Source organism: Bombina bombina, chromosome 6, assembly GCF_027579735.1.
Source record: "Bombina bombina isolate aBomBom1 chromosome 6, aBomBom1.pri, whole genome shotgun sequence".
Lineage (NCBI taxonomy): Eukaryota > Metazoa > Chordata > Amphibia > Anura > Bombinatoridae > Bombina > Bombina bombina.
In genome coordinates, this window is record NC_069504.1 from 877,639,679 (window position 1) to 877,663,215 (window position 23,537).

A 23,537-nucleotide genomic window follows, 5' to 3' on the forward strand; every position below is an offset into this window, starting at 1 on the left:
CCTCTCCTTTTACCAGAATAAACAACAAACAAGGAAGATGTTTGTCTGAAATCTTTAGTAGCCTCTAAATAGAATTTTAGAGCACGGACTACGTCCAAATTGTGTAACAAACGTTCCTTCTTTGAAACTGGATTCGGACACAAAGAAGGTACAACTATCTCCTGGTTAATATTTTTGTTGGAAACAACTTTCGGAAGAAAACCAGGCTTAGTACGCAAAACCACCTTATCTGCATGGAACACCAGATAGGGCGGAGAACACTGCAGAGCAGATAACTCTGAAACTCTTCTAGCAGAAGAAATTGCAACTAAAAACAAAACTTTCCAAGATAGTAACTTAATATCTATGGAATGTAAAGGTTCAAACGGAACCCCTTGAAGAACTGAAAGAACTAGATTTAGACTCCAGGGAGGAGTCAAAGGTCTGTAAACAGGCTTGATCCTAACCAGAGCCTGAACAAATGTTTGAACATCTTTTGTGAAGTAAAACAGATAAAGCAGATATCTGTCCCTTTAGAGAACTTGCAGATAATCCTTTCTCCAAACCTTCTTGTAGAAAGGATAGAATCTTAGGAATTGTTATCTTGTTCCATGGGAATCCTTTAGATTCACACCAACAGATATATTTTTTCCATATTTTATGGTAAATTTTTCTAGTTACAGGCTTTCTAGCCTGAATCAGAGTATCTATTACAGAATCTGAAAACCCACGCTTTGATAAAATCAAGCGTTCAATCTCCAAGCAGTCAGTTGGAGGGAAACCAGATTTGGATGTTCGAATGGACCCTGAACAAGAAGGTCCTGCCTCAAAGGTAGCTTCCATGGTGGAGCCGATGACATATTCACCAGGTCTGCATACCAAGTCCTGCGTGGCCACGCAGGAGCTATCAAGATCACCGAGGCCCTCTCCTGATTGATCCTGGCTACCAGCCTGGGAATGAGAGGAAACGGTGGGAATACATAAGCTAGGTTGAAGGTCCAAGGTGCTACTAGTGCATCTACTAGAGTCGCCTTGGGATCCCTGGATCTGGACCCGTAGCAAGGAACCTTGAAGTTCTGACGAGACGCCATCAGATCCATGTCTGGAATGCCCCATAATTGAGTTATTTGGGCAAAGATTTCCGGATGGAGTTCCCACTCCCCCGGATGGAATGTCTGACGACTCAGAAAATCCGCTTCCCAATTTTCCACTCCTGGGATGTGGATCGCAGACAAGTGGTAGGAGTGATCCTCCGCCCATTGAATTATCTTGGTCACTTCTTTCATCGCCAGGGAACTCCTTGTTCCCCCCTGATGATTGATATATGCAACGGTCGTCATGTTGTCTGACTGAAACCTTATGAATTTGGCCTTTGCTAGTTGAGGCCAAGCTCTGAGAGCATTGAATATCGCTCTCAGTTCCAGAATGTTTATCGGGAGAAGAGACTCTTCCCGAGACCATAGACCCTGAGCTTTCAGGGATTCCCAGACCGCGCCCCAGCCCACTAGACTGGCGTCGGTCGTGACAATGACCCACTCTGGTCTGCGGAAGCTCATTCCCTGTGACAGATTGTCCAGGGTCAGCCACCAACCGAGTGAATCTCTGGTCTTTTGATCTACTTGAATCATCGGAGACAAGTCTGTATAATCCCCATTCCACTGTCTGAGCATGCACAGTTGTAATGGTCTTAGATGAATTTGTGCAAAAGGAACTATGTCCATTGTTGCAACCATCAATCCTATTACTTCCATGCACTGCGCTATGGAAGGACGAGGAACAGAATGAAGTACTTGACAAGAGCTTAGAAGTTTTGATTTTCTGACCTCTGTCAGAAAAATCCTCATTTCTAAGGAATCTATTATTGTTCCCAAGAAGGGAACTCTTGTTGACGGGGACAGAGAACTTTTTTCTTTGTTCACCTTCCATCCGTGAGATCTGAGAAAGGCTAGGACGATGTCCGTATGAGCCTTTGCTTTTGTCAGGGACGATGCTTGAATCAGGATGTCGTCCAAGTAAGGTACTACTGCAATGCCCCTTGGTCTTAGAACCGCTAGAAGGGACCCTAGTACCTTTGTGAAAATCCTTGGAGCAGTGGCTAATCCGAATGGAAGTGCCACAAACTGGTAATGCTTGTCCAGAAAAGCGAACCTTAGGAACTGATGATGTTCCTTGTGGATAGGAATATGTAGGTACGCATCCTTTAAATCCACGGTAGTCATAAATTGATTTTCCTGGATAGTAGGTAGGATCGTTCGAATAGTTTCCATTTTGAACGATGGTACCCTGAGAAATTTGTTTAGGATCTTTAGATCCAAAATTGGTCTGAATGTTCCCTCTTTTTTGGGAACTATGAACAGATTGGAATAAAATCCCATTCCTTGTTCTCTTATTGGAACTGGATGTATCACTCCCATCTTTAACAGGTCTTCTACACAATGTAAGAATGCCTGTCTCTTTATTTGGTTTGAAGATAATTGAGACCTGTGGAACCTTCCCCTTGGGGGTAGTTCCTTGAATTCCAGGAGATAACCTTGAGAAACTATTTCTAGCGCCCAAGGATCCTGAACATCTCTTGCCCAAGCCTGAGCAAAGAGAGAAAGTCTGCCCCCCACTAGATCCGGTCCCGGATTGGGGGCTATCCCTTCATGCTGTTTTGGTAGCAGTGGTAGGCTTCTTGGCCTGCTTACCCTTGTTCCAGCCTTGCATTGGTTTCCAGGCTGGTTTGGGTTGTGAATTATTACCCTCTTGCTTAGAGGATGCAGAATTAGAGGCTGGTCCGTTTCTGCGAAAGGGATGAAAATTAGGCTTATTTTTAGCCTTAAAAGACCTATCCTGTGGGAGGGCGTGGCCCTTTCCCCCAGTGATGTCTGAAATAATCTCTTTCAAATCAGGTCCAAATAATGTTTTACCTTTGAAAGGAATGTTAAGCAATTTTGTCTTGGAAGACACATCCGCTGACCAAGACTTTAGCCAAAGCGCTCTGCGCGCCACGATAGCAAACCCTGAATTTTTCGCCGCTAATCTAGCTAATTGCAAAGCGGCATCTAAAACAAAAGAGTTAGCCAATTTAAGTGCTTGAACTCTGTCCATAACCTCCTCATACGAAGATTCTTTACTGAGCGACTTTTCTAGTTCCTCGAACCAGAAACACGCTGCCGTAGTGACAGGAACAATGCATGAAATTGGTTGTAGAAGGTAACCTTGCTGTACAAAAATCTTTTTAAGCAAACCCTCTAATTTCTTATCCATAGGATCTTAGAAAGCACAACTATCTTCGATAGGAATAGTAGTGCGTTTGTTTAGAGTAGAAACCGCCCCCTCAACCTTGGGGACTGTCTGCCATAAGTCCTTTCTGGGGTCGACTATAGGAAATAATTTCTTAAATATAGGGGGGGGAACAAAAGGTATGCCGGGCCTTTCCCACTCTTTATTTACTATGTCCGCCACCCGCTTGGGTATAGGAAAAGCGTCGGGGGGCACCGGAACCTCTAGGAACTTGTCCATCTTACATAATTTCTCTGGAATGACCAAATTGTCACAATTATCCAGAGTAGATAACACCTCCTTAAGCAGTGCGCGGAGATGTTCTAATTTAAATTTAAATGTCACAACATCAGGTTCAGCTTGATGAGAAATTTTTCCTGAATCTGAGATTTCTCCATCAGACAAAACCTCCCTCATGGCCCCTTGAGATTGGTGTGAGGGTATGTCAGAACAGTTATCATCAGCGTCCTCTTGCTCTTCAGTGTTTAAAACAGGCATTTTGGATAAAAGATTTGCTATGGAGTTATCCATTACAGCCGTTAATTGTTGCATGGTAATAAGTATTGGCGCACTAGATGTACTAGGGGCCTCCTGAGTGGGCATAACTGGTGTAGACACAGTAGGGGATGATGTAGTATCATGTTTACTCCCCTCATTTGAGGAATCATCTTGGGCAATATCATTATCTGTGGCATTACTGTCCTTACTTTGTTTGGACACTATGGCACAATTATCACATAAATTTAAATGGGGAGACACATTGGCTTTCATACATATAGAACATAGCTTATCTGATGGTACAGACATGTTAAACAGGCTTAAACTTGTCAACAAAGCACAAAAAACGTTTTAAAATAAAACCGTTACTGTCACTTTAAATTTCAAACTGAAAACACTTTATTACTGAATAAGTGAAAAAGTATGAAGGAATTGTTCAAAAATCACCAAAATTTCACCAGTGTCTTAAAGCATTAAAAGTATTGCACACCAAATTTCAGAGCTTTAACCCTTAAATTAACGGAACCGGAGCCGTTTTAAAATTTAACCCCTATACAGTCCCAGCTATATGCTTTGCTGAGACCCAACCAAGCCCAGAGGGGAATACGATACCAAATGACGCCTTCTAGAAGCTTTTTTAGTGATTCTTAGATCCACACACATGCATCTGCATGCCTTGCTCTCCAAAAACAACTGCTCAGTAATGGCGCGAAAATGAGGCTCAGTCTATAACTAGAAAGGCCCCCAGACTAAAAAAGGTGTCCAACACAGTGCCTGCCGTTTTGTAAACGTTCCCCAAGATTATAATGCCAATTATTAGCTAGAATCTGCATAATATGCCCCAATAAAGCAATCGTTTTAGCCCATAAAAATGTCTACCAGTTTTTAAGCCCTTTTTTAAGCCCTTTATTCTTTTATGTTTGACTAAGAAAATGGCTCACCGGTCCCCATGAGGGGAAATGACAGCCTTCCAGCATTACATGGTCTTGTTAGAAATATGGCTAGTCATACCTTAAGCAGAAAAGTCTGCTAACTGTTTCCCCCAACTGAAGTTACTTCATCTCAACAGTCCTGTGTGGAAACAGCAATCGATTTTAGTTACTGTCTGCTAAAATCATCTTCCTCTTACAAACAGAAATCTTCATCCTTTCTGTTTCAGAGTAAATAGTACATACCAGCACTATTTTAAAATAACAAACACTTGATAGAAGAATAAAAACTACATTTAAACACCAAAAAACTCTTAACCACCTCCGTGGAGATGTTGCCTGTGCAACGGCAAAGAGAATGACTGGGGTGGGCGGAGCCTAGGAGGGATCATGTGACCAGCTTTGCTGGGACTCTTTGCCATTTCCTGTTGGGGAAGAGAATATCCCACAAGTAAGGATGACGCCGTGGACCGGACACACCAATGTTGGAGAAAGAGGCATCTGGAAATGGAGATGGAGGTTGGTATTATTTACTAAAATTAATCCTCACTCAGTTTTTTTGCTGGGCTCTGATTTTTTTTACTTATCCTGATAGATAATGATTTGCCAGAACCATCTTCCAGTTCTAGTTTAATATTATGATGTTGATTATTTATTTTAATATTATGAAGTACTGTCTCTTTAAGAAGCAGTACCATAGTGGTTTATTGAGCAGGTGATGGTGTGTTAAGATGTTGCTAGCATTGTAAGAGGCAGCATGTGTTCATACTTTGTGATTTATATAATATATATATATATATATATATATATATATATATATATATATATATATATATATATATACTGTATATATATATATATATATATATATATATATGTTATAGACTATCGGCTAGATTACGAGTTGTGAGTTATGAGTGAAATGAAAAAGCTTCATAACACTGCTTTTTCACTACCGCTGCTATTACGAGTCTTGTAGGTATAGCTGTACCGCACACTTTTTTGGCCGTCACGCAACGTAACTACCACACCTTTCAAAAAGTCCTTTTGCAATGGGACTTCCATAGCGCCGGTATTACGAGTTTGCCTGTCCGGCCAAAAAAGTGAGCGGTACAGTCTATAACTACAAGATCTGTACCGCCACCTGAAAGTCAGTAGTTACGAGTTTTACGTTACAAAGCTGTAGCATAAAACGCATAACTAAAGTGTTACAAAGTACACTAACACCCATAAACTACCTATTAACCCCTAAACCGAGGCCCTCCCGCATTGCAAACACTATAATAAAATTATTAACCCCTAATCTGCCGCTCAGGACATCGCCGCCACTATTATAAACATATTAACCCCTAAACCGCCGAACTCCCGCATCGCAAACACTAGTTAAATATTATTAATCCCTAATCTGCTGTCCCTAACATCGCCGCAACTTACATAACTGTTATTAACCCCTAATCTGCTGCCCCCAAAATCGCCACCAGCTAACTTCACTTATTAACCCCTAATCTGCTGCCCCCAATGTCGCCACCACTATACTAAAGTTATTAACTCCTAAACCTAACCCTAAGTCTAACCCTAACTCTAAAGTAACCCTAACACCCACTAACTTGAACCTAATTTTAAAAAATCCAAATAAAAATTACAATTAATACCTCAATTATTGCTATTTAAAACTAAATAAATACTTACCTGTAAAAAAAAAAACCTAAGCTAGCTACAATATAACTAATAGTTACATTATACAGTGGGGCAAAAAAGTATTTAGGGAGCCACCAATTGTGCAAGTTATCCCACTTAAAGGGCCACTAAACCCAAAATCTTTCTTTCATGATTCAGATAGAGAATAGAAATTTAAACAACATTACAATTTACTTCCATAATTTATTTTGCTTCATTTTTAAAATATCCTTATTTAAAGAAAAAGCAATGCACATGGTGAGCCAATCACATGATGCTTCTATGTGCAGCAACCAATCAGCAGCTAGTGAGCATATCTAGATATGCTTTTCATCAAAGAATATCAAGAGAATAAAACAAATTAGATAATATAAGTAAATTAGAAAGATGTTTAAAATTGCATTCTCTTTCTAAATCATAAAAGAAAAAATGTGGGTGGCATGTCCCTTTAAGAAGATGAGAGAGACCTGTAATTTTCATCATAGGTATACCTCAACTATGAGAGACAAAATGTGGAAACAAATCCAAACAATCACATTGTCTGATTTGGAAATAATTTATATGCAAATTATGGTGGAAAATAAGTATTTGGTCACCTACAAACAAAGCAAGATTTCTGGCTCTCAGAGACCTGTATCTTCTTCTTTAAGAGGCTCCTCTTTCCTCCACTCATTACCTGTATTAATGGCGCCTGTTTGAACTTGTTATCAGTATAAAAGACACCTGTCCACAACCTCAAACAGTCACACTCCAAACTCCACTATGGTGAAGACCAAAGAGCTGTCGAAGGACACCAGAAACAATTGTAGACCTGCACCAGGCTGGGAAGACTGAATCTGCAATAGGCAATCAGCCTGGTGTGAAGAAATCATCTGTGCAATAATTAGAAAATGGAAGACATACAAGACCACTGATAATCTCCCTCGATCTGGGGCTCCACACAAGATCTCACCCAGTGGGGTCAAAATGATCACAAGAACGGTGAGCAAACATCCCAGAACCACACGGGGGGGACCTAGTGAATGACCTGCAGAAAGCTGGGACCAACGTAACAAAGTCTACCATCAGTAACACACTACGCTGCCAGGGACTCAGATCCTGCAGTGCCAGACGTGTCCCCCTGCTTAAGCCAGTATGTCCGGGCCCATCTGAAGTATGCTAGAGAGTATTTGGATGATCCAGAAGCGGATTGGGAGAATGTCATATGGTCAGATGAAACCAAAGTAGATCTGTTTGGTAGAAACACAACTCGCCGTGTTTAGAGGAGAGAGAATGCTGAGTTGCAACCAAAGAACACCATACCTACTGTGAAGCATGGGGGTGGCAACATCATGCTTTGGGGCTGTTTCTCTGCAAAGGGAACAGGACGACTGATCCGTGTACATGAAATAATGAATGGGGCCATGTATTGTGAGATTTTGAGGATTTTGAGTGCAAACCTCCTTCCATCAGCAAGGGCATTGAAGATGAAACGTGGCTGTGTCTTTCAGCATGACAATGATCCTTAACACACCACCCGGGCAACAAAGGAGTGGCTTCGTAAGAAGCATTTCAAGGTCCTGGAGTGGCCTAGCCAGTCTCCAGATCTCAACCCCATAGAAAACCTTTGGAGGGAGTTGAAAGTCCGTGTTGCCCAGCGACAGCCCCAAAACATCACTGCTCTAGAGGAGATCTGCATGCAGGAATGGGCCAACATACCAGCAACAGTGTGTGACAACCTTGTGAAGACTTACAGAAAACGTTTGACCTCTGTCATTGCCAACAAAGGATATATAACAAAGTATTAAGATGAACTTTTGATATTGACCAAATACTTATTTTCCACCATAATTTGCAAATAAATTCTTTCCAAATCAGACAATGTGATTGTCTGGATTTGTTTCCACATTTTGTCCCTCATAGTTGAGGTATACCTATGATGAAAATTACAGGCCTCTCTCATCTTCTTAAGTGGGAGAACTTGCACAATTGGTGGCTGACTAAATACTTTTTTGCCCCACTGTAGCTAGCTTAGGTTTTATTTTTATTTCACAGCTAAGTTTGTATTTATTTAACTAGGTTGATTAGTTAGTAAATAGTTATTAACTATTTACTAACTATCTAGTAAAAATAAATACAAATTTACCTGTGAAATAAAACCTAACCTGTCAAGGGGGCCCATTTATCAAAGGGCTTGCGGACCTGATCCGACACTGCGGATCAGGTCCGCAAGACCTCGCTAAATGCGGAGAGCAATACGCTCTCCACATTTAACATTGCACCAGCAGCTCACAAGAGCTGCTGGTGCAACGCCGCCCCCTGCTGACTCGCGGCCAATCGGCCGCCAGCAGGGAGCTGTCAATCAACCCGATCGTATTCGATCGGGTTGATTTCCGGCGGTTCCTGTCCGCCTACTCAGAGCAGGCGGACAGGGTTATGAAGCAGCGGTCTTTAGACCGCTGCTTCATAACTTGTGTTTCTGGCGAGTCTGAAGACTCGCCAGAAACACGGCCCTTCAAGCTCCATACGGAGCTTGATAAATGGGCCTGTAACAGTTAAACCTAACATTACACTAACATTAAATAAATTACATTAATTAAATACAATTAACTAAATTACAAAAAAAATAAACACTAAATTACACAAAATAAAAAAGAAATTATCAAATATTTAAACTAATTACACCTAACCTAATAGACCTATCAAAATAAAAAAAGCCCCCCCCCCAAAATAAAAAAACCCTAGCTGACACTAAACTTCCAATGGCCCTTAAAAGGGCCTTTTGCGGGGCATTGCCCCAAAGAAATCAGCTCTTTTATCTGTAAAAAACTAAAACAAACAACCCCCCAACAGTAAAACCCAGCACCCAAACAACCAACCCCACAAATAAAAACCTACCTAAAAAACCTAAGCTGTTCCAATCAGCCAATAAAAAACCTAAGCTGTTCCAATCAGCCAATAGAATGTGAGCTCAATCCTATTGGCTGATTGCATCAACCAATAGGATTTTTTAATCTTTAATTCCGATTGGCTGATAGAATTCTATCAGCCAATCAGAATTCAAGGGACGCCATCTTGGATGACGTCATTTAAAGGGAAACTTCATTCTTCAGTAGCCATCGAAAAAAGAGGATGCTCTGCGCCGGATGTCTTGAAGATGGTGCCGCTCTGCGTCGGAAGGATGAAGATAGAAGATGCCGTCTGGCTGAAGACTTCTGCCCGCCTTGAGGACGACTTCTTGCCGCTTGGATGAAGACTTCTCTTCTCTTCGTTGAGGACTTCTTGCCGCTTGGATGAAGACTTCTCCCAGCTGGATGAGGATGGATGTCCGGTCTTCAAAAACTGTAAGTGGATCTTCGGGGGTTAGTGTTAGGTTTTTTTAAGGGTTTATTGGGTGGGTTTTATTTTTAGATTAGGGACTTTGGACACCGTAAAAGAGCTAAATGCCCTTTTAATTTGAACTTCTAATACAAGCGCTAAACCCGGCGTGTGCAAACAACTCAAATAACCCTTTTTTGCATGTGCGTAACTGTTAGCGCTCCACTTGTAATCCGGCCCTTAGTGTTTTATGTATTCCTCTCACCATCAAGATCCCACGTTTCTCTCTTAAGGAGCATGCGGTAGGTTTGGCGATGGAGGCTCTCTGCAGACCAGTATCCTTTAGTGAGTTCACGCTCGGAGAGAAACTTTTCCTTGTCAAATGCTGAACTGGTCACTTCTGTATAGAACAAGAAAAATGTCAAATTATTTAGACAGAGGAAGAAAGAGAATGGTTGAAGAGCTTGAAGATATAATATTATTATCATAATAATTGATCCATAAAGCACTGATAAATTCTGTAGGGCTGGCTACTTAATTTCATTTAAGAGACATGAAACTCATTTTTTTATTCTTTCATGATTCCGATACAATTTTAAACAACTTTCCAATTTACTTCTAATATCAAGTTTGCTTCAGTCTCTTGGTGTCCTTTGTTGAAGGAGTAGCAATCTATTACAGGGAGCTAGCTGAACATATCGGGTGAGCTAATGACATCAAGATTATATTTGCAGCAACCAATTGCCAGCTAGTTCCCAGCATTGCTGATCCTGAGCCTACCTAGGCATGCTTTTGAACAAAGGATAGCAAGAGAAAGAAGCGAATTAGATACTGTAATTGTAGTAAAAAATATTCATACATAAACTGACTAAACAAAACAAATAGGAGTAGGAATGTCCTTAGCATAAAATGCACAAGTATTTGGAGACAAATTAAGCAGAATAAAAAAAGAATAGGTATGAAAACAAACTAGAATGTTTAAAGTGGTGGTACAGACTCAAAAAAGGTTGTCATGAGGAAAGGCCCTAAAGTAAAGAATTATAACATTAAGGGCTAGATTACAAGTGGAGCACTAATTTTTGGCACGCCCGCAAACAGGCAAATTCGTCCGTTTACAGGCGCGCGATAAATAACCAGCCATTACAAGATATTAGATCTCTGGTTAATTTTATAATTGTGCCCCAATTGGCCCCAAATATAGTGGTGTGTATTTTTTTATAAAATAACTGCAATAAGCAGTTATGAGGCATAAAAGTTGGCAGCTGTGGGGTGTTAGAAAAAAAATGGCACTGAAAAGTGCCTTTACATTGCGATCTATGGGAACTGTTCATTCCCTGTAAATATATATGTTTATGCTTATATATATAATTAGTTATGTGTTAATATGTGTATATATATATATACATATTAACTCATAAATATATACTGTATGTATATATTCATATATACATATATATTTACATTTGCTGCCCATCGCTGCGCAACTTACCTCCTTTGCTGCGTTAGTTCTCATGCCGTGTCTGACGGCATGAGAACAAGGCTCCCATTGGAGCCTATTGAAGTGCGCTCTTGTGAGCCCAATGCTTCCATGCAATGCGAACGCAATCACCTCACTTGTAATAGCAGTGCACATTTGCGTCTGCTGGTAGTACTAATTTGAGCACAAAACAGAATTTATGCTTACCTGATAAATTACTTTGTCCAACGGTGTGTCTGGTCCACGGCGTCATCCTTACTTGTGGGATATTCTCTTCCCCAACAGGAAATGGCAAAGAGTCCCAGCAAAGCTGGCCATATAGTCCCTCCTAGGCTCCGCCCACCCCAGTCATTCGACCGACGGACAGGAGGAAATATATATAGGAGAAACCATATGGTACCGTGGTGACTGTAGTTAGAGAAAATAATTCATCAGACCTGATTAAAAAACCAGGGCGGGCCGTGGACCGGACACACCGTTAGAGAAAGTAATTTATCAGGTAAGCATAAATTCTGTTTTCTCCAACATTGGTGTGTCCGGTCCACGGCGTCATCCTTACTTGTGGGAACCAATACCAAAGCTTTAGGACACGGATGAAGGGAGGGAGCAAATCAGGTTACCTAAACGGAAGGCACCACAGCTTGCAAAACCTTTCTCCCAAAAATAGCCTCCGAAGAAGCAAAAGTATCAAATTTGTAAAATTTGGCAAAAGTGTGCAGTGAAGACCAAGTCGCTGCCTTACATATCTGGTCAACAGAAGCCTCGTTCTTGAAGGCCCCTGTGGAAGCCACAGCCCTAGTGGAGTGAGCTGTGATTCTTTCAGGAGGCTGCCGTCCGGCAGTCTCATAAGCCAATCGTATGATGCTTTTAAGCCAAAAGGAAAAAGAGGTAGAAGTCGCTTTTTTACCTCTCCTTTTACCAGAATAAACAACAAACAAGGAAGATGTTTGTCTGAAATCTTTTGTAGCCTCTAAATAGAATTTTAGAGCACGGACTACGTCCAAATTGTGTAACAAACGTTCCTTCTTTGAAACTGGATTCGGACTCAAAGAAGGTACAACTATCTCCTGGTTAATATTTTTGTTAGAAACAACCTTAGGAAGAAAACCAGGCTTAGTACGCAAAACCACCTTATCTGCATGGAACACCAGATAGGGCGGAGAACACTGCAGAGCAGATAACTCTGAAACTCTTCTAGCAGAAGAAATTGCAACCAAAAACAAAACTTTCCAAGATAGTAACTTAATATCTATGGAATGTAAAGGTTCAAACGGAACCCCTTGAAGAACTGAAAGAACTAGATTTAGACTCCAGGGGGGAGTCAAAGGTCTGTAAACAGGCTTGATCCTAACCAGAGCCTGAACAAATGCTTGAACATCTGGCACAGCTGCCAGTCTTTTGTGTAGTAAGACAGATAAAGCAGAGATCTGTCCCTTTAGAGAACTTGCAGATAATCCTTTCTCCAAACCTTCTTGTAGAAAGGAGAGAATCTTAGGAATTTTTATCTTATTCCATGGGAATCCTTTGGATTCACACCAACAGATATATCTTTTCCATATTTTATGGTAAATCTTTCTAGTTACCGGTTTTCTGGCCTGAACCAGAGTATCTATCACAGAATCTGAAAACCCACGCTTCGATAGAATCAAGCGTTCAATCTCCAAGCCGTCAGCTGGAGGGAGACCAGATTTGGATGTTCGAATGGACCCTGAACAAGAAGGTCCTGTCTCAAAGGTAGCTTCCATGGTGGAGCCGATGACATATTCACCAGGTCTGCATACCAAGTCCTGCGTGGCCACGTAGGAGCTATCAAGATCACCGAGGCCCTCTCCTGATTGATCCTGGCTACCAGCCTGGGAATGAGAGGAAACGGTGGAAATACATAAGCTAGGTTGAAGGTCCAAGGTGCTACTAGTGCATCTACTAGAGTCGCCTTGGGATCCCTGGATCTGGACCCGTAGCAAGGAACCTTGAAGTTCTGACGAGACGCCATCAGATCCATGTCTGGAATGCCCCATAATTGAGTTATTTGGGCAAAGATCTCCGGATGGAGTTCCCAATCCCCCGGATGGAATGTTTGACGACTCAGAAAATCCGCCTCCCAGTTTTCCACACCTGGGATGTGGATCGCAGACAGGTGGCAGGAGTGATCCTCCGCCCATTGAATTATTTTGGTCACTTCTTTCATCGCCAGGGAACTCCTTGTTCCCCCCTGATGATTGATATACGCAACGGTCGTCATGTTGTCTGATTGGAACCTTATGAATCTGGCCTTTGCTAGCTGAGGCCAAGCCCTGAGAGCATTGAATATCGCTCTCAGTTCCAGAATGTTTATCGGGAAAAGAGACCATACCCGACCATAGACCCTGAGCTTTCAGGGATTCCCAGACCGCGCCCCAGCCCACTAGACTGGCGTCGGTCGTGACAATGACCCACTCTGGTCTGCGGAAGCTCATTCCCTGGGACAGATGGTCCAGGGTCAGCCACCAACGGAGTGAATCTCTGGTCTTCTGATCTACTTGAATCATTGGAGACAAGTCTGTATAGTCCCCATTCCACTGTTTGAGCATGCACAGTTGTAATGGTCTTAGATGAATTCGTGCAAAAGGAACTATGTCCATTGCTGCAACCATCAACCCTACTACTTCCATGCACTGCGCTATGGAAGGACGAGGAACAGAATGAAGAACTTGACAAGAGCTTAGAAGTTTTTATTTTCTGACCTCTGTCAGAAAAATCCTCATTTCTAAGGAATCTATTATTGTTCCCAAGAAGGGAACTCTTGTCGACGGAGACAGAGAACTTTTTTCTATGTTCACCTTCCATCCGTGTGATCTGAGAAAGGCCAGAACGATGTCTGTATGAGCCTTTGTTTTTGACAGGGACGACGCTTGTATTAGAATGTCGTCCAAGTAAGGTACTACTGCAATGCCCCTCGGTCTTAGAACCGCTAGAAGGGACCCTAGCACCTTTGTGAAAATCCTTGGAGCAGTGGCTAACCCGAATGGGAGGGCCACAAACTGGTAATGCTTGTCCAGAAAAGCGAACCTTAGGAACTGATGATGTTCTTTGTGGATAGGAATATGTAGATACGCATCCTTTAGATCCACGGTAGTCATAAATTGACTTTCCTGGATAGTGGGTAGAATCGTTCGAATGGTTTCCATCTTGAACGATGGTACCCTGAGAAATTTGTTTAGGATCTTCAAATCCAAAATTGGTCTGAAAGTTCCCTCTTTTTTGGGAACTACGAACAGATTGGAATAAAATCCCATTCCTTGTTCCTTTATTGGAACTGGGTGTATCACTCCCATCTTTAACAGGTCTTCTACACAATGTAAGAATGCCTGTCTCTTTATTTGGTTTGAGGATAAGTGAGACATGTGGAACCTTCCCCTTGGGGGTAGTTCCTTGAATTCCAGGAGATAACCTTGAGAAACTATTTCTAGCGTCCAGGGATCCTGAACATCTCTTGCCCAAGCCTGAGCAAAGAGAGAGAGTCTGCCCCCCACTAGATCCGGTCCCGGATCGGGGGCTACTCCTTCATGCTGTTTTGTTAGCAGCGGCAGGCTTCTTGGCCTGCTTACCCTTGTTCCAGCCTTGCATCGGTTTCCAGGCTGGTTTGGGTTGTGAGGCATTACCCTCTTGCTTAGAGGATGCAGAATTAGAGGCCGGTCCGTTCCTGAAATTGCGAAAGGAACGAAAATTAGACTTATTTTTAGCCTTGAAAGACCTATCTTGTGGAAGGGCGTGGCCCTTTCCCCCAGTGATGTCTGAAATAATCTCTTTCAATTCTGGTCCAAATAGAGTTTTACCTTTGAAAGGGATATTAAGCAATTTTGTCTTGGATGACACATCCGCTGACCAAGACTTTAGCCAAAGCGCTCTGCGCGCCACGATAGCAAACCCTGATTTTTTCGCCGCTAATCTAGCTAATTGCAAAGCGGCATCTAAAATAAAAGAGTTAGCCAATTTAAGTGCGTGAACTCTGTCCATAACCTCCTCATATGGAGTCTCTCTACTGAGCGACTTTTCTAGTTCCTCGAACCAGAATCACGCTGCTGTAGTGACAGGAACAATGCACGAAATTGGTTGTAGAAGGTAACCTTGCTGTACAAAAATCTTTTTAACCAAACCTTCCAATTTTTTATCCATAGGATCTTTGAAAGCACAACTATCTTCGATAGGAATAGTAGTGCGTTTGTTTAGAGTAGAAACTGCCCCCTCGACCTTAGGGACTGTCTGCCATAAGTCCTTTCTGGGGTCGACCATAGGAAATAATTTCTTAAATATAGGGGGGGAACAAAAGGTATGCCAGGCTTTTCCCACTCCTTATTTACTATGTCCGCCACCCGCTTGGGTATAGGAAAAGCGTCGGGGTGCACCGGAACCTCTAGGAACTTGTCCATCTTGCATAATTTCTCTGGAATGACCAAGTTGTCACAATCATCCAGAGTAGATAACACCTCCTTAAGCAGTGCGCGGAGATGTTCTAATTTAAATTTAAATGTCACAACATCAGGTTCAGCTTGTTGAGAAATTTTTCCTGAATCTGAAATTTCTCCCTCTGACAAAACCTCCCTCATGGACCCTTCAGATTGGTGTGAGGGTATGACAGAACAATTATCATCAGCGCCCTCCTGCTCTTCAGTGTTTAAAACAGAGTAATCGCGCTTTCTCTGATAAGTAGGCATTTTGGATAAAATATTTGCTATGGAGTTATCCATTACAGCCGTTAATTGTTGCATGGTAATAAGCATTGGCGCACTAGATGTACTAGGGGCCTCCTGCGTGGGCAAAACTGGTGTAGACACAGTAGGAGATGATGTAGTATCATGTTTACTCCCCTCATCTGAGGAATCATTTTGGGCAATTTCATTATCTGTGGCAGTACTGTCCTTACTTTGTTTGGACGCTATAGCACAATTATCACATAAATTTAAATGGGGAGACACATTGGCTTTCATACATATAGAACATAGCTTATCTGAAGGTACAGACATGTTAAACAGGCTTAAACTTGTCAACAAACCACAAAAAACGTTTTAAAACAAAACCGTTACTGTCTCTTTAAATTTTAAACAGAAAACACTTTATCACTGAATATGTGAAAAAGTATGAAGGAATTGTTCAAAAATTACCGAAATTTCACCACAGTGTCTTAAAGCATTAATAGTATTGCACACCAAATTTCAGAGCTTTAACCCTTAAAATAACGGAACCGGAGCCGTTTATAAATTTAACCCCTATACAGTCCCAGCTATAGTCTTTGCTGAGACCCAACCAAGCCCAGAGGGGAATACGATACCAATTGACGCCTTCTAGAAGCTTTTCCAGCAATTTTTAGATCCTCACACATGCATCTGCATGCCCTGCTCTCAAAAAACAACTGCGCAGTAATGGCGCGAAAATGAGGCTCAGTCTACAACTAGGAAGGCCCCCTGACTGGAAAAGGTGTCTAACACAGTGCCTGCCGTTTAATAAACGTTCCCCAAGTTTATAAATGCAAATTGTCAGCATAAATATGAATAAAATGCCCAAATAAAGCAATCGATTTAGCCCATAAAAATGTCTACCAGTTTTTTAGCCCATAATAAGCCCTTTATTCTGTTTGTTTGACTAAGAAAATGGCTTACCGGTCCCCATGAGGGGAAATGACAGCCTTCCAGCATTACATCGTCTTGTTAGAAATATGGCTAGTCATACCTTAAGCAGAAAAGTCTGCTAACTGCTTCCCCCAACTGAAGTTACTTCATCTCAACAGTCCTATGTGGAAACAGCAATCGATTTTAGTTACTGTCTGCTAAAATCATCTTCCTCTCACAAACAGAAATCTTCATCCTTTTCTGTTTCAGAGTAAATAGTACATACCAGCACTATTTTAAAATAACAAACACTTGATAGAAGAATAAAAACTACATTTAAACACCAAAAAACTCTTAACCATCTCCGTGGAGATGTTGCCTGTGCAACGGCAAAGAGAATGACTGGGGTGGGCGGAGCCTAGGAGGGACTATATGGCCAGCTTTGCTGGGACTCTTTGTCATTTCCTGTTGGTGAAGAGAATATCCCACAAGTAAGGATGACGCCGTGGACCGGACACACCAATGTTGGAGAGATATCGCTTTTGCGGAAGCGATATTTTGTGCTCAATTTGTAATCTGGCCCTAAGACAGTTAAAGGATTAGAAAAAAGATGAGCAGAAGAAAGAGGGAAAATCATTAGAGAAAGGGACTCATACTAATGTTTGTGATGAAGAAAGTATTGAAAAGGACACAGAGACAACTTGTATTTTTTATTTATATGAGGCATCACTTATATAATTGTACAGGACAGTGCTCACCCCTGGTAAAGGGAAAAGGCAAACTGGCCAGCTCGCCCTCACGCTTCATGTACTGTGCCATCATCCCACACCAGTACTCATGACTGATATCTGTAGGGCGCTTCTTCCAATCCAAACTCTCACACTTCTTTGAACAATATATAACTGCACCGCACTTAACACTGCAATGGAAAGAGAGACATTGTTAGGCTTGGCCAACTGTTGATTTATATATAGCGCTGTGACCCCCATACTATTTAGGGACAGCATACTTCATTTTGTTCTTCCATCGAAAACAGGACATTTAAAAACATATTACAGTAGTAGGGGTTCCTCTAGTATACAAACCAACTTTTGCTTGAAATAACGGCTTGTCCCTTTCCACCAATAGACCTTTGGAAATTATTCTTATCACCCAATGGTTATTAATACAAATATATATTTTGTGCAAAAAACACAATTTATGCTTACCTGATAAATTTATTTCTCTTGTGGTGTATCCAGTCCACGGATCATCCATTACTTGTGGGATATTCTCATTCCCAACAGGAAGTTGCAAGAGGACACCCACAGCAGAGCTGTTATATAGCTCCTCTCCTAACTGCCATATCCAGTCATTCGACCGAAAACAAGCCGAGAAAGGAGAAACCATAGGGTGCAGTGGTGACTGTAGTTTAAATTTAAAAATTACCTGCCTTAAAATGACAGGGGGGGGGCCGTGGACTGGATACACCACAAGAGAAATAAATTTATCAGGTAAGCATAAATTGTGTTTTCTCTTGTAAGGTGTATCCAGTCCACGGATCATCCATTACTTGTGGGATACCAATACCAAAGCTAAAGTACACGGATGAAGGGAGGGACAAGGCAGGTACTTAAACGGAAGGTACCACTGCCTGTAAAACCTTTCTCCCAAAAATAGCCTCCGTAGAAGCAAAAGTATCAAATTTGTAGAATTTTGAAAAAGTATGAAGCGAAGACCAAGTCGCCGCCTTGCAAATCTGTTCAACAGAAGCCTCATTTTTAAAGGCCCAAGTGGAAGCCACAGCTCTAGTAGAATGAGTTGTAATCCTTTCAGGAGGCTGCTGTCCAGCAGTCTCATAGGCTAAGCGGATTATGCTTCTTAGCCAAAAAGAAAGAGAGGTTGCCGAAGCCTTTTGACCTCTCCTCTGTCCAGAGTAGACAACAAACAAAGCAGATGTTTGACGAAAATCTTTCGTAGCTTGTAAGTAAAACTTTAAAGCACGAACCACGTCCAGATTGTGTAATAGACGTTCCTTCTTCGAAGAAGGATTAGGACACAAGGATGGAACAACAATCTCTTGATTGATATTCTTGTTAGATACCACCTTAGGTAAAAACCCAGGTTTGGTACGCAGGACTACCTTATCCGTATGAAAAATCAGATAAGGAGAATCACATTGTAAGGCAGATAACTCGTAGACTCTATGAGCCGAGGAAATAGCTACCAAAAAAAGAACTTTCCAAGATAAAAGTTTGATATCTATGGAATGAAGAGGTTGAAACGGAACTCCTTGAAGAACCTTAAGAACCCAATTTAAGCTCCATGGCGGAGCAACAGGTTTAAATACAGGCTTGATTCTAACTAAAGCCTGACAAAATGCCTGAACGTCTGGAACATCTGCCAGACGCTTGTGCAAAAGAATAGACAGAGCAGAAATCTGTCCCTTTAAGGAACTAGCTGACAATCCTTTTTCCAAACCTTCTTGGAGAAAGGATAATATCCTGGTAATCCTGACCTTATTCCATGAGTAACCCTTGGATTCAAACCAATAAAGATATTTACGCCATATCTTATGGTAAATTTTCCTGGTGACAGGCTTTCGTGCCTGTATTTAGGTATCAATGACTGACTCGGAGAAGCCACGCTTTGATAAAATCAAGCGTTCAATCTCCAGGCAGTCAGTCTCAGAGAAATAAGATTTGGATGGTTGAAAGGACCCTGAAGTAGAAGGTCCTGTCTCAGAGGCAGAGACCATGGTGGAAAGGATGACATGTCCACTAGATCTGCATACCAGGTCCTGCGTGGCCACGCAGGTGCTATCAGAATCACCGATGCTCTCTCCTGCTTGATCTTGGCAATCAGTCGAGGGAGCAGAGGAAACAGGGGAAACACATAAGCCAGGTTGAAAGACCAGGGCGCTGCTAGAGCATCTATCAGCGTCGCCTTGGGATCCCTGGACCTGGATCCGTAACACGGAAGCTTGGCGTTCTGGCGAGAGGCCATGAGATCCAGTTCTGGTTTGCCCCAATGATGAATCAATTGTGCAAACACCTCCGGATGGAGTTCCCACTCCCCCGGATGAAAAGTCTGACGACTTAGAAAATCCGCCTCCCAGTTCTCTACACCTGGGATATGGATAGCTGATAGGTGACAAGAGTGAATCTCTGCCCAGCAAATTATGTTTGAAACTTCTAACATCGCTAGGGAACTTCTTGTTCCCCCTTGATGGTTGATGTAAGCCACAGTCGTGATGTTGTCCGACTGAAATCTGATGTACCTCAGAGTTGCTAACTGAGGCCAAGCCTGAAGAGCATTGAATATCGCTCTTAGTTCCAGAATATTTATTGGAAGGAGCGTCTCCTCCTGAGTCCACGATCCCTGAGCCTTCAGGGATTCCAGACGGCACCCCAACCTAGAAGGCTGGCATCTGTTGTTACAATTGTCCAATCTGGCCTGAGAAAGGTCATACCTTTGGACAGATGGACCCGAGATAGCCACCAGAGAAGAGAATCCCTGGTCTCTTGATCCAGATTCAGTAGAGGGGACAAATCTGTGTAATCCCCGTTCCACTGACTGAGCATGCATAGTTGCAGCGGTCTGAGATGTAAGCGTGCAAACGGCACTATGTCCATTGCCACTACCATTAAGCCGATTACTTCCATACACTGAGCCACTGAAGGGCGCAGAATGGAATGAAGAACACGGCAGGAATTTAGAAGCTTTGATAACCTGGACTCCGTCAGGTAAATTTTCATTTCTACATAATCTATCAGAGTCCCTAGGAAGGAAACTCTTGTGAGTGGGGATAGAGAACTCTTTTCCTTGTTCACTTTCCACCCATGCAACCTCAGAAATGCCAGTACTACGTCCGTATGAGACTTGGCAATTTGGAAGTTTGACGCCTGTATCAGGATGTCGTCTAAATAAGGGGCCACTGCTATGCCCCGCGGCCTTAGGACCGCCAGAAGCGACCCTAGAACCTTTCGTAAAGATTCTTGGGGCTGTAGCTAATCCAAAGGGGAGAGCTACAAACTGGTAATGCCTGTCTAGAAAGGCAAACCTGAGAAACCGATGATGATCTTTGTGTATCGGAATGTGAAGATAAGCATCCTTTAAATCCACTGTAGTCATATATTGACCCTCCTGGATCATAGGTAGGATGGTACGAATAGTTTCCATCTTGAATGATGGAACTCTGAGGAATTTGTTTAAGATCTTTAGATCCAAAATTGGTCTGAAGGTTCCCTCTTTTTTGGGAACCACAAACAGATTTGAGTAAAAACCCTGTCCCTGTTCCTCCTTTGGAACTGGATGGATCACTCCCATAACTAGGAGGTCTCGTACACAGCGTAAGAATGCCTCTCTCTTTATCTGGTTTGCAGATAATTGTGAAAGGTGATATCCCTGGGATATAATTTCCAGCGCCCAGGGATCCTGGACATCTCTTGCCCACGCCTGGGCGAAGAGTGAAAGTCTGCCCCCTACTAGATCAGTTACCGGATAGGGGGCCGTTCCTTCATGCTGTCTTAGAGGCAGCAGCAGGCTTTTTGGCCTGCTTACCTTTGTTCCAGGTCTGGTTTGGTTCCCTCTTGTTTTGCATTAGAGGAAGTTGATGCCGCACCTGCCTTGAAGTTTCGAAAGGCAAGAAAATTAGACTGTTTGGCCCTTGATTTGGACCTGTCCTGAGGAAGGGCATGACCTTTTCCTCCAGTGATATCAGCAATAATCTCCTTCAAACCAGGCCCGAATAGGGTCTGCCCCTTGAAGGGAATGTTAAGCAGCTTAGATTTTGAAGTCACGTCAGCTGACCATGATTTAAGCCATAGCGCCCTGTGCGCCTGTATAGCAAAACCAGAATTCTTAGCCGTTAGTTTAGTCAAATGAACAATGGCATCAGAAACAAAAGAATTGGCTAGCTTAAGTGCTCTAAGCTTGCCAAGTATGTCATCCAATGGAGTCGCTACCTGTAAAGCCTCTTCCAGAGACTCAAACCAGAACGCCGCAGCAGCAGTGACAGGAGCAATGCATGCAAGGGGCTGTAGGATAAAACCTTGTTGAATAAACATTTTCTTAAGGTAACCTTCTAATTTTTTATCCATTGGATCTAAAAAAGCACAACTGTCCTCGACAGGGATAGTAGTACGCTTTGCTAGAGTAGAAACTGCTCCCTCCACCTTAGGGACTGTCTGCCATAAGTCCCGTGTGGTGGCGTCTATAGGAAACATTTTTCTAAAAATAGGAGGGGGAGAGAACGGCACACCTGGTCTATCCCATTCCTTATTAATAATTTCTGTAAACCTTTTAAGTATTGGAAAAACATCAGTACACACCGGCACTGTATAGTATTTATCCAGTCTACACAATTTATCTGGCACTGCAATTGTATCACAGTCATTCAGAGCAGCTAAAACCTCCCTGAGCAACACGCGGAGGTGTTCAAGCTTAAATTTATATGTAGAAATATCAGAGTCAGGTATCTTTCCTGAGTCAGAAACATCACCCACAGACTGAAGCTCTCCTTCCTCAGCTTCTGCATATTGTGAGGCAGTATCAGACATGGTTCTTAAAGCGTCAGTATGCTCTGCATTTCGTCTAACCCCAGAGCTATCTCGCTTACCTCTAAATTCAGGTAGTCTGGCTAATACCGCTGACAGTGTATTATCCATGACTGCCGCCATGTCTTGTAAAGTAAACGCTATGGGCGCCCTGGATGTACTTGGCGCCATTTGAGCGTGAGTCCCTTGAGCGGGAGTCAAAGGATCTGACACATGGGGAGAGTTAGTCGGCATAACTTCCCCCTCGTCAGATTCCTCTGGTAATAAATTTTTTAAAGACATAATATGATCTTTATTGCTTAAAGTGAAATCAGTACATTTGGTACAAATTCTAAGAGGGGGTTCCACCATGGCTTTTAAACATAATGAACAAGGAGTTTCCTCTATGTCAGACATGTTTATACAGACTAGCAATGAGACTAGCAAGCTTGGAAAACACTTTAAATCAAGTTAACAAGCAAATATAATAAATGGTACTGTGCCTTTAAGAGAAACACATTTTGTCAAAATTTGAATAACAGTGAAAAAAGGCAGTAAAGCAAACGAAATTTTTACAGTGTATGTAATAAGCTAACAGAGCATTGCACCCACTTGCAAATGGATGATTAACCCTTTAGTTAAAAAAAACGGATCAAAAAAACGATATAGACGTTTTTTAACAGTCACAACAAACTGCCACAGCCTGCTGTGGCCCTACTTTACCCAATAAACGACTTTGGAAAGCCTTTGAGCCCTTTAGAGATGTCCTATAGCATTCAGGGAACTTCTGAGGGAAGCTGGATATCTCAGTCTGTAATTTTAACTGTGCAAAAAAGCGCTAAAATAGGCCCCTCCCACTCATACTACAACAGTGGAAAGCCTCAGGAAACTGTTTCTAGGAAAATTTAAGCCAGCCATGTTGAAAAAACTAGGCCCCAATAAAGTTTTATCACCAAAGCATATATAAAAACGATTAAACATGCCAGCAAACGTTTTATATTGCAATTTTAAAAGGGTATTATCCCTGAGAGTAAGCATGATACCAGTCGCTATTAAATCACTGTATTCAGGCTTAACTTACATTAATCCGGTATCAGCAGCATTTTCTAGCATTTTCTCATTTCTAGAAAAAAATGTAACTGCACATACCTCATAGCAGAGTAACCTGCACGCCATTCTCCCGCTGAAGTTACCTCTCTCCTCAGACATATGTGAGAACAGCAATGGATCTTAGTTACAACCTGCTAAGATCATAGAAACCTCAGGCAGATTCTTCTTCTATTTACTGCCTGGGATAAAATAGTACAACTCCGGT

At 42.2% G+C, this 23,537-nt stretch overlaps 1 protein-coding gene across 1 annotated transcript in view; it reads right to left on the bottom strand.

Annotated features, from left to right (window-relative positions):
* The window catches only part of ZMYND15 (zinc finger MYND-type containing 15), a 167,072-nt gene that overhangs the window by 126,012 nt on the left and 17,523 nt on the right, over positions 1 to 23,537 (bottom strand). The window contains exons 4-6 of the mRNA XM_053719566.1: positions 17,465 to 17,625; positions 9,910 to 10,044; positions 3,210 to 3,212 (exon numbers count right to left, since the gene is read on the bottom strand). Of these exons, the coding sequence (XP_053575541.1) occupies positions 3,210 to 3,212; positions 9,910 to 10,044; positions 17,465 to 17,625 (299 nt within the window). The remainder of the gene's footprint in view (positions 1 to 3,209; positions 3,213 to 9,909; positions 10,045 to 17,464; positions 17,626 to 23,537) is intronic.